Source organism: Pelophylax lessonae (assembly GCF_965119305.1).
Source record: "Pelophylax lessonae genome assembly, chromosome: 1".
NCBI classification, from domain to species: Eukaryota; Metazoa; Chordata; class Amphibia; order Anura; family Ranidae; genus Pelophylax; species Pelophylax lessonae.
This window is the reverse complement of record NC_138768.1, coordinates 606,835,807-606,848,382: the sequence shown is the minus strand read 5'-3', so window position 1 is coordinate 606,848,382 and position 12,576 is coordinate 606,835,807. Positions and strand designations below refer to the sequence as shown.

The 12,576-nt window shown below is 41.7% G+C and overlaps 1 protein-coding gene across 1 annotated transcript in view; it reads left to right on the top strand.

Moving 5' to 3' along the window:
* Positions 1-12,576, top strand: part of TBCK (TBC1 domain containing kinase) — a 554,412-nt gene that overhangs the window by 372,706 nt on the left and 169,130 nt on the right. The window contains exon 23 of the mRNA XM_082256928.1: positions 7,020-7,195. Coding sequence (XP_082113054.1) covers positions 7,020-7,195 — 176 coding nt within the window. The remainder of the gene's footprint in view (positions 1-7,019; positions 7,196-12,576) is intronic.

Sequence of the window (12,576 nt, the reverse complement as noted above, 5' to 3'; positions counted from 1 at the left end):
AGACCACTGCAAATCTACGAAGACCTGGCCGTCCCTCTAAACTTTTAGCTCATACAAGGAGAAGACTGATCAGAGATGCAGCCAAGAGGCCCATGATCACTCTGGATGAACTGCAGAGATCTACAGCTAAAGTGGGAGACTCTGTCCATAGGACAACAATCAGTCGTATACTGCACAAATCTGGCCTTCATGGAAGAGTGGCAAGAAGAAAGCCATTTCTTAAAGATATCCATAAAAAGTGTAGTTTAAAGTTTGCCACAAGCCACCTGGGAGACACACCAAACATGTGGAAGAAGGTGCTCTGGTTAGATGAAACCAAAATCTAACTTTTTGGCAACAATGCAAAACGTTATTTGGCGTAAAAGCAACACAGCTTATCATCCTAAACACACCATCCCCACTGTCAAACATGGTGGTGGCAGCATCATGGTTTGGGCCTGCTTTTCTTCAGCAGGGACAGGGAAGATGGTTAAAATTGATGGGAAGATGGATGGAGCCAAATACAGGACCATTCTGGAAGAAATCCTGATGGAGTCTGCAAAAGACCTGAGACTGGGACGGAGATTTGTCTTCCAACAAGACAATGATCCAAAACATAAAGCAAAATCTACAATGGAATGGTTCACAAATAAACATATCCAGGTGTTAGAATGGCCAAGTCAAAGTCCAGACCTGAATCCAATCGAGAATCTGTGGAAAGAACTGAAAACTGCTGTTCACAAACGCTCTCCATCCAACCTCACTGAGCTTGAGCTGTTTTGCAAGGAGGAATGGGCAAAAATTTCAGTCTCTCGATGTGCAAAACTGATAGAGACATAGCCCAAGCGACTTACAGCTGTGATCGCAGCAAAAGGTGGCGCTACAAAGTATTAACTTAACCACTTTAGCCCCAGCCCTATTTCGGACACTTTTTGTTCACAAGTTAAAACCAGTATTTTTTCCTAGAAAACTACTTAGAACCCCCAAACATTATATATATTTTTTTAGCAAAGACTCTGGAGAATAAAATGTCGGTCATTGCAAAATTTTTTGTCACGCAGTATTTGCGCAGCGGTCTTTAAAACGCCATTTTTTTGGAAAAAATTTGAAAAATCACATTTCACTGCATTTAAAAAATACTAAACAGTAAAGTTAGCCCATTTTTTTTGTATATTGTGAAAGATGATGTCACGCAGAGTAAATAGATACCAAACATGTTACGGTTTAAAATTGCGCCCCCCCGTGGGATGGCGACAAACTACGGTCAATAGAGATCTCAATCTGCGACGCTTTAAATTTATTTAACGGTTACCAGTTTAGAGTTAGAGTGTAGCTCTTTTTTTTTAATTATTGCCCACGCTCTGGCGATCGCGGCGATACCTCACATGTGTGGTTTGAACAGCGATTTCATTTGCGGCTCGACTTGCGTATACGTTTTTTTTGTGCGCGAGCTAACGGTGACGGGGACGGCTAAATTTTTTTTTTTTTTTTTTTTCCTATTTATTTTTTCTTTTTTTTTAAACATTATTACAGGTTTTTAAAAAAAAAAAAAATCTGATCACTTTTATTGCTGTCACAAGCAATGTAAACATCCCTGGTGACAGCAATATGTCGTGACAGGTACTCTTTATGGAGGGATCGAGGGTCTAAAAGACCCTGGACCCCTCCACTACACTTCCCTGTATGCAAAACGCCGAAAACGGCATTTTTGCATACAGCCGTTTTTCAAATCTGCCGCCTTTTGCAGCACAGTAACCCGGACGTGACGTCATGGACGCCGCCTCCGGGTTACGTCATCGGAGACCCGATCGATGCCGTTTCCGGCATTCATCGGGACTCCATCCAGCCGGCGGACGTGCCGGCTGGGTGCTCGGGGCTCCCGGTGGGACGGTAGCCCCGAGCAAAGCCGCGGAAGGCGGCGGGAGGGGGGGGACGTCCCCTCCCGCCCCCCCGGGTAACGATCGAGCGGCTCCCGAGCCGCATCGATCGTTACCGACGGAAAGCCGACCGTCGGCTTCAAACAACGGTACCGGGATGATGCCTCTAGCTAGAGGCATCATCCCGGTATAACCCCGCAAAGTCTGATCACGTAGAGGTTACGTGACTGGTAGTAAAGTGGTTAAGGGGGCTGAATAATTTTGCACACCCAATTTTTCAGTTTTTTATTTGTTAAAAAAGTTTGAAATATCCAATAAATTTCATTCCACTTCATGATTGTGTCCCACTTGTTGTTGATTCTTCACAAAAAAATACAGTTTTATATATTTATGTTCGAAGCCTGAAATGTGGCAAAAGGTCGAAATGTTCAAGGGGACGGAATACTATCGCAAGGCACTGTACGTGGAAAGCATACATTTCTTGGTGTGAGTCGATAGGCTCTTATACTCTATCTTTTTCTATGGCTCAGATCTTAACCTTTCTTCAACGGGGCGTTAATCAGAAGTTGGCCTTGAATACCATCAAGGGCTAAGCGACCCCTAGCCACGCACTCTATAGTTACCTTCATTCAGGGGGTTCGACATGTGACTCCACCTGTATGGTCTATTTTGCCGCCATGGGATTTAAATTTAGTGCTTTTGGTTCTCCAGAATTTTTTGTAGAATATTCTGAAGATTCCCTTGTCTGCGTTATCCCAGAAAGGGACATTATTGGTGGCTATTACCTTGGCCCGCAGGGTATCGGAATTGGCAGCATTTTTCCTTCAGTCGCAGTCTCTATTTTGAGATCCATAGGGATAAAGTGGTTCTTCGTCCCTGTCCATCATTCCAGCCCAAAGTTGTCTCTGACTTCCATTTGAATGAGGACATTATGTTGCCTTCCTTGTGTCCCAAGCCGGCTCATCCAAAGGAATTTGCTTTGCATACCTTGGATGTGGTTCGTGCAATTCGGGTGTATCTGGCAGCTACTGAATCCTTTCGGTGGTCAGACTCGCTGTTTGTGGTTACGGACGGACCATGAAAAGGACTGGCCGCTTCTTCGGCTACCATCTCCAGATGGATCAGACAGATGTCGACTCAGGCCTATTCCATTAAAGGTCAGGTTCCACCTTTCCCTGACAACGCATTCTACTCGGGCACCGAGGGCTTCTTGTGCCTTCCATCATCCGGCATCAGAATAGCAAGTTTGCAAGGCAGACACTTGGTCGTCGGTGCATACCTTCACAGAAGTCTAAAATGTAGATGCTTTGGCATTTGCAGATGCTTCTTTTGTCCGCAACGTTTTTCAGGCTGCTGTTTGAGGGGCTGTTCCCTCTTAAAGGGGTGTTTTGTCTTTAAATTTGTATTTTTCAAATGGGGCTCCTGTGACCCGGTTAAGGCACCTGTGTCCTGGTTAGGGCTCTTATGTTTAGCCTTGGGTTATTTTCCCCACCCCTCATTTTCCTTTTGGCATGGCTTTTGGATGTCCCAGTAGTTATGATTCAAGGAGCGCTGTGTCTGTCGATGAACGAAAGAGAAAATGGGATTTTTGTACTTACCGTAAAATCCATTTCTCTGAGTTCATCGATGGACACAGCACCCACCCCTCTAAGAAGTTTTGATACTTCTAATACTGCTTGCTACTAAACTGATTACCTAGAGCAGAGAGGGGAATTTATTTACCAAGCTGAGGACAGCCCATGGGCATAGCCAGGTGTTTTTTGTTCTGCCTAGTCCTACTCCTGAAGGAGGCAATATAATTCAGTAGTTATGATTTATGGAGCGCTGTGTCCGTTGATGAACTCAGAGAAGTGGATTTTGCGGTAAGTACAAAAATCCCATTTTTATTTTTTTTTTGCTAAAATAAACACGTTTTTATGCTTACCACCTCTGGGCAACAATATTACCAAGAGCAGCCCCTTAACTCTTCTTCTGGAGTCCCCCACCGGTGCTGTCTGCTCTTTCTTCTACCGGCTGTTTTCTTAGCAAGCCGTATGTTATGGGGGCACCTATGCCGGCTCATGTCCCCCGTTCCCTTCTTACAGGACTTGATCGACAGCAGCAGGAGCCTGTGGCTCCCACTTTTCTCAATGTCTTCTGTGAGACTAGGAACAGAGAGCAGCGGTGCTGCAGCCGGGAACAGAGCTGGAGCGTGAGAGGACTCTGATAAGTGATAAGGGGCAGGTAGTGCAAGGTTTTTTTACCTTAACCGAGTGTTTCTCAACTCCGGTCCTCGGGGCACACTAACAGGCCAGATTTTAAGTATCACCTTGGGGAGATAGAGACTAGAATACTGCAATCACTGAGCAGCAAATTATATCACCTGTGATTATTTCAGTTTTCTTGCAAACCTGGCCTGTTAGTGTGCCCTGAGGACCGGAGTTGAGAACCACTGCCTTAACCTGTTCCCGCCCGCGCTATAGCCGGAAGGCGGCTACAGTGTGGGCTCACAATGCTGGGAGGCCATCTATGAATGTCCTCTCGTGATTGCACTGCCCGTGGCCCCCTGTGGGGCGCATCAGCAGGGATCTGTGGTCTCTATGTCTATAGGACGCAGCTGATCACAGATTGAGGTTAAGAGACAATCACTATGTGTCCAATAACAGTGTAAACAGGATTTGCCGGTTCTTGAGGAGAGGAGAGCTGATAACCGGCAAATCCACACAGGGGATATCTATACTTATAATCAGGGCAATGATCATCAATGTCCTGATTATCAGTGCAGCCACAACAGTGCCCACAAATGCTGCCAATCAGTGCACATCAGTAATGCCAATCAGTGCACATCAGTAATGCCTATCAGTGCTCATCAGTGCTGCCTGTCAATGCCCACCAGTGATTCCTGTCAGTGCCCGCCAGAGATGCCTATCAGTGCCGCCTCAACAGCGCACATCAGTGAAGGAGAAAAATTACTTATTTGCACTATTTTATAACAGAAACTAAGAAAAACTTTTTTTTTTTTCCAAATTTCTGTCTTTTTAGGTTGGTTTACAAAAAAAAAAAACACAGTGGTGATTAAATACCACCAAAAGAAAGCTATTTGTGTCTCAAAAAAATTATAAAACATTTAGTTTGGGTAAGTGGTTGCATGACCGATTAATCGGCATTCAAAGTGTGACAGCTTCTGAAAGCTGAAAATTGACCTGGGCAGGAAGAGGGAGAAAGTACCCAGTAGGCAGATGATTATTGCATTAAAGTAAAAAAAAACCTTTTGAGTTTAGAAACACTTTAACCTTTTGCAGTATATCTCAAAATTAACCCCTTGTACTCTTTTGGCATAGCTGATTGGTTCAAAGAAATCTGAATAAGCTTGAGTAAACAATAAAAGCACTGCTTCTACTACTGCTGCATAAGAGCACAAACTCTGTTTTCTATTTTTATTATTATAGTAGCCTAAAAAATTAAAGGGAAAGTAAAAAAAAAAAAAACTCCTATACAACAAAAGTTTCTTGGAACCGTCTTAAAAAATGTTTGCTTTTGAAAAGCTTGGATCCATTGAAATCGTTTTTCAGAATTATTCAATTAAGATCATGAAACAATTCTTTCTCTGCATGGGCATTTGACAGAAAAGCCTAGTCTGTAGTTGTTCTGTCCAGCTGTCCATTTGAAGAAGAAATGTGTCTGTGAGACTGTCACACTGCACAGAAGTTCCTCAATCACAGTATAGTGCAGTTAAAATAAGGGCTCTTTTAGACGAGCAGTAAGTCTACCGAACTCTGAAAAGTGGGTCTGGGTGGATTGCATTTCATAGAGTGGTATAGCTGCAGCTGGCAGGCATTCCAGAGTTGCTACTCCTTGCCTTCTGATGCCTGTTTACTTTTGTTTCTTTTTGCTGAATGACAACTTTGCATTGCCGGACTGCCGGCACTGTGATTCAAGTGTTTGGCTTGCTTTTGCGGTACTGACCCATTGAACTCAATGAACCCATTGAACTTAGACTGTTTTTGAGCCCCCCCTCCCGTCTGGCTGCCATTGTGAAAGAGCACTAAATGTTTTACTTCATTTTCGATGACCACCATTCAGCTAAATTTGTAAAAGATAAACAACTTGTTAACAAAATTATGAAACAGTATTCTCCAAGATTCATCAAGGTACTATGACACAGCTATCAAATGCTAAAAAGATGCTTTGCAAGGGATTTTGTCACATGTAAGATTTTCTCTCTACTTATCCCAAAGAAAAGGATTTAGGCATTATGAACATCTGGAAGTTTCACCTTGCTTTTTCTAATACTTGATAGGGAATATCCCTATATCGATATTCTATATAGTTTGAACAATGAAGAGGATAAGGGTTTTATATAACAGTTTAATCAATTTCAAAATGTTTAGCATTTTTGTTTTGAAAACTCCAAGATGTAGTTGTCACAGGTAGTATTTACCTTGATTACCATTTGGACTCTTATGGATTGTGGATTTATCTGGTGCAAATCCAGTTTTGGCTTCATATTTACTGTACAGTGGTTTTATAAAAGTTAGTTGGAGGTTGAGAACGGACCCTGGAGACTGACCATCTTGGATTGCTTCACTGATCTTGCCCAACATTCTGCCACAGTCTAAATCTTCCTTTTAAGGATTAGGATAACCATGTAGAGTCTATATAATCTAGGTTGTTGATCAATAAATACAAATTACAGAGAACAGTATATTCATTTTGCAAAGTGAATTTACACTTTTCATTGGAATATTCACTTTTCTTAAAGGATGTGGAGAAGGTGAACTTTGCAAAGAATACCCACTTATATACAAGGAGAATTTAAAAAAGATGAATTTTTGCTTGCAAATGGTTGGGTGGTTGAAGACAGCAGAACTTCCACATGCAATTTGAAAATTTACCCACATAGTGTTTTTTAAAGCACTTTGTGATTGGTTAAATAAAAGAAATGTAATATAATTTAAATTTTTGATTCTGTGCATGCATTCATATAATTTTTTTTTTTACTAAGTTTTAAAAAGCATTGCATGGTTTCTAATTCTGTTCAGAACACTCTGCATCACAAAATATACAAGTTTTGGTAATTTATAACATTTTAATTAATCTAAAATACTATGTTGATATGATTGTTGATTTTTGAAAATATTTTAAGCACTGTTATTAATAACATATTACTTCATCTGCCCACAGAAATCGACATTGAGCGATGTGTCAGAGAGTCAATTAACCTTTTCTGCTGGACACCAAAGAGTGCCACTTATAGACAGCATGCACAGTCACCAAAGCCAGCCAGTGAGTGCAATGGCATGAACAAATCCCCAAGCAGCTTTGCTGTGGACTACCAGGACTCCTCCAAAACTGACTTGGTATGTCTGGGTAGTAAATACCTCTTATTCAGTTGGAAAATAATTGCCTATTCTTTTAAGTAACATTTTTTTCAAAAGCAGATGTGCCTATGTACCTGTATACAGTATAGGTCCATTAAATATGCTTATACTGCTTGCATATTTTTATGATTGTAGATTAAATTAGTATGCCTTTATAACTTTTAACTTTGCTACAAAATCATATCATATCAGATCAATTAATCATGTGAAATTTTGCTGTGAACTCTGTAACAACACTTTTAATAACACCTTGTTTGAATACAGCAATTTTTACAACATCTAGAATGCAACTATTTTTGAACTCCTTTCAGATAAATTGACTTTTGTAAATTTACTTGTAATTCCTAAAAGTTTATAACATTAATCATTCATAGTCCTGTTAAGATTTTACATGTATTTTATAAAAAATACTGGGTGGATCCGGTATTAAAAATGAGGACACCACATTCCAAAAAGATCAGGAACATGAAAATTGACTTTTGGGGGCTTGGCCTGCAATGGCATGTGAGCGGACGCACATCACAGAGCTCCCGCCATGTATCCTCTCATGATCCTTCCCTCACTGCTTCTCCTGCTCCTTACCGACTACCACTGCTGCCTCCTAGCAATACCTGGAGGAATCCTCTGCTTCCCCAGGAGCCGATGATGACTCGCAGGGGTGAAAAAGACGCAGCGATCCAGGCGGCCCTGGAGGCCCAAGATGGCGCTCCTTCCCCCTCAGCCACAGCACATGCCTCGAGGCACAGAAAAACCAAACGACTCTGGTCTATGACAAACCACCGCAAACTGGTCGCTAGACTACACAAACATGGCCGCCGTGCATTGCAACTCACGGCAACATGGTAACACAAGGCAAACGCATGTGTAAGCTGCAAGGCCCCTTCACGGCACCCTGTATTACACAGTGGGAGCACATGCTAGCTAATGAATGGGTGAGGGACAGGTGGGCATGGAGGTAGCCCCAGCCTCCCCCAACCTGCCCCCATCTATGACTGGCCTTCAATGTATATTACAAAAATCACAAGTAAATACAATCCAATGGCTATGTGATAGCCACAGGGTTGAAACCAATAATGACTGACTGAGGAGCACGCACCTCCATCCCTGATTGTATATTAAGTATGGGCAGTTTTGGGACTTTGAATGAGACACAAGCCAGATAAAATTCAGTGTCTCCATCCCTGTGATGGAAATTAAGGAAAAAAGATTGGGACTTTAGATGAGGTGCGTGCGAACAATCGGCCCTAAGTAAACCATACTTACCGACCAGTCTGCTAACAAACCGAATCAACCTGTCTAACAATATAGGTTAAAAACAGGGGTTTAGTTAACACACATTTGCAAACGCATGTGTAAGCTGCAAGGCCCCTTCACGGCACCCTGTATTACTTGCAGTCCTAACACTACTAATTTATAAGTGTCTCCACAGTGGGAGCACATGCTAGATAATGGATAGATGAGGGACAGGTGGGCATGGAGCTAGCCCCAGCCTCCCCCAACCTGCCCCATCTATGACTGGCCTTCAATGCCTATTACAAAAATCACAAGTAAATACAATCTAATGGCTATGTGATAGCCACAGGGTTGAAACCAAGAATGACCGGCTGAGGAGCACGCACATCCATCCCTGAGTTTGCGAGACCCTTGCTGCCTGAACTAAGTACATGACCTGAGAACATTGATCCATGTTAATGGATCCTGCTGATCCCCACCAACTGGAGATTTTATCTGATTTTCTTACACTACTGCATGAATGGCTTTCTGGATATGCTTTGCCATATCTTCAGTATGTGCCTTCTTTCCACTCATATGCAGACTAATCTTTGGAAAATATGCTGGTCAGCAGAACTCCAAAGCAAGAAACATCTTGAGAATCTGCCCTATGAGGGAGATCGCAGATTTCTTCCTCCTTGGATCAAGTAGATGGGGAGATCACAAGGCATAGAAGTACTCTCCCCCACTCCCGCCCCAACCCCCTACCCCCAAAATTGAAAGCTTCTGTTTTCACAAGTAGGTTTTCTTATCCTGAATCTAGGAAAAGTTCCTTTATTCCGTCTCAGGCCTAAGTCTGGAACTTTTGTTTGAAGGTGTGGTCCTCCAAGCCAGCCAAGTCTGGTCCCAAGCCCTCTTCCTAGTGATGGTGTGCCCTTGTTTGTTTGTCAGGGGGGTGTCTGTGTGTCGTTTCAGTCGTCTGGTCCCACAAAATCTCATGTCTGGGTCCAGAGTGTCCTTTAACCACTTAAGCCCCGGAGGATTTGGCTGCTAAAGGACCAGGGTTTTTTTTTGCGATTTTTTACTGCGTGACTTTAACGGACAATTGCGCGGTCGTGCGACGCTGTACCTAAACGAATTTGACGTTCTTTTTTTCCCACAAACAGAGCTTTCTTTTGGTGGTATTTGATCACCTGTGCGATTTTTTGATCACGCGCTATAAACAAAAAAAGAGCGTAAATTTTGCAAAAATAACAATATTTTTCACATTTTTTTATAAGAAATTCCCCAAAAAAATGTAAAAATCAAAATTTTTTAACATTTTTCGGCCAATTTGTTTTATGCTACCTATGTTTGGTAAAAAAAAATCGCAAAAAGCGTATTTTGATTGGTTTGCGCAAAAGTTATCGCGTTTACTAACAAAGGGAAAGATTTTTGTCATTTTTGGTGTTTTTTTTTTTTAACGCGTAATGGCGGCGATCTGCGATTTTTTTTTCGGTACTGCGACATTGCGGCGGACAGATCGGACCCTTGACTGACATTTTTGACACTTTTGGGGGTACCAGTGACATTACTGCAGTAATCAGTGCTATACATATGCACTGTTACTGCAAAAATGACACTGGCAGGGAAGGGGTTAACTTTATTGGACAGGGAGGGGTTAAGTGTGTCCTAGGGGCGTGATTCTAACTGTGCAGGGACATTGCTATTGGTGTAAAAGCAAAGATCAACAGTTCTACATAGTAGAACGGTCAGATCTTCACTTTTACACAGGGAGAACTGACAGGCAGCTTGTTTACACAAGCCGCTCTGTCTTTCTCCCTTCACAGGAGCGATCGTAGGGTGACTGGCGGACATCGAGTCCGCCGGTCACACGCACTGACTTGTCTGTGAACGAGCCGCGGCGGGCGCGCGCCTCGGCGGGCGCGCGCCCGCCCGCAATAGGCTCGCAAGTCAGTGACAGGCGAGTGACGTATCGATACGTCACTCTGCCTGGCCGGGCCTGACCGCCGCAGTATATAGTCGTGCGGCGGTCGGCAACCGGTTAAAGAGACTACCAACTAGAGTTTTGGATTCTTCCTCCTCCTAGCTTCATGCGCTAAAATGTGCCCCTCCCCCCAAAGACAGACAGATCTTCTTGCTGTTGTTCAGCAACTCCTTTTGCATGGGGTCATAATCCTAATTCTGAATGAGGAACAGTTTCAGGATTTTTACTTAAACCCGTTCACAATTCCCAAGTGAAATGACGAGTTTGGCCAATTTTGGATTTGAAGACTCTCACTTTGTTCCTGTGGGTTCAGATGTTCCATATGGAATTGGCCAGGTCAGTTAATGCCTCCCTCCTTCAGGGGAATTTTCTGGCATTAGTAGACATCCAGGATGTTTACTTGCACATTCCCGTCTTTCTCCTTACCAGTGCTATCTGCATTTTCTTGGGGTGATTAGCAATACCTTTTCATTGCTTTTACCCTTGACATGACCACAACCCCTTGGGTTTTCTCCAAGGTGTTTGCTACAGTCCACTACAGCCAGCATCACTGATCAGTGTATTTTGATAGGGAAGTCTCCGCACTGTCAGTACACAATAGCTCAGTGGGAGTGATAGCCCCATCCACATCGAGAATCTAGTCATTTTTTTTTTTTCAATCCGTTGGTTGAATAAAAAAAAAAAAAAAAAAAAGATTAATATTTGGGCTACTTAAGACCGCTATTCACGATGGACTGTCTTGACACCAGCTACCTGAATAACTAATACATTTAAAATATGCTATTGCTAGCATAGCGTCTTTCACTGGGAAAGAGGTTTTGGATCTACATTCCTCGATAGATAAAATTTCTTTTAATCTTGAGCCAACCTCTTTCTATCATACTTCTGCCTTCTAGTTAGAGGACTATTTTTATTTAATTTATTTAATTTTTGAAACATCAAAGGCTTCCTTGAACAACTGTACCTGCCAACTAACAAAGCAGAGGTTTATTAAACTTCTGGTGGGGGAGTCCTTCCCAAAGTGATTTCACACATGCTCTATTGGGTATATAGAATTTGCTTCATTACCTTCCTTTGATAAGAGTAAAAATTCAGCATTATTTATCCTACTGTTAGCTCTCACTATAGATCATTTGGTATAAATAGTTTTAAAATTGACTTATGAGATGAAGTAGATTAGCAAACATGCAGTTTTGTCTTCGAAAAGTAATGCAGTTATACAATTTACATAAAGTGTGTATGTTCTCTAATTAGCACCATTTTTGGGTGTTATACCCTCCCATTTGTGTGCTGAAGAATAATATATATGGTGTGTGTGTGTGTGTGTGTGTGTGTGTGTGTGTATATATATATATATATATATATATATAGTCTGTTTTTTTTTGTTTTGTTTTTTGTAATTCGCGTCAACCTTCTTTCTTTTATGTATGGTTATTTTACCGTGGTCTGTTACCTGAGATAGAAAATGTTAACATAACACAGGGGTTTTCAAGGCTTTATATACCTATAACAAATTATTGTGTAGGGGATGGTCAAAATTCCTGAAACAGTTAATTTTTGATAACAGCGTTGAGACATTCATATTCACTGTCTAACTATAAACTATGCCTTCAAAAAGCCCTCATTTTTCTATTCTCAGGACGGGGTTCAGCTTCATTTTATCCATAAATAATAATGGAGCTATCATTTATGGATTATGTGTAATGTATTCCTGCCTTTTTCCATGCGTTCAGCTATTTGATGGGCTTATTGCTGTTCCCGCAGTGTTGCTTGGAAAGTAAGATTTATTGAAATGAGACGGAAACGATAATAGAATTAATGGAGCCATGATTCCCTGTGGACGTGGAGCATCCTTTTTTAATTCATGATAGTGAACTGTGTCATTGGATTCCCGGGGAGTGAATGTAATTCAGGGTAAACCATTTCAGCAAGCGTTGTCATATAATATAGATGTGAGCGTCCAGCCAGGATACACTGCTAGGATTTCTTGGCCATTAGACATTCATAGTGTCTTATTGCCTTTTCTCACTATAATTGCTTTCTTCTTACTTATCCCTATGGACTCATATTTTTATTTATATTTAGTATTGTATTTTGTTGTTTTCCTGGAGTTTATCTTTATCTTTTCAAAGTTTTTTTTTTTTTTTTTTTAACCTTTTCT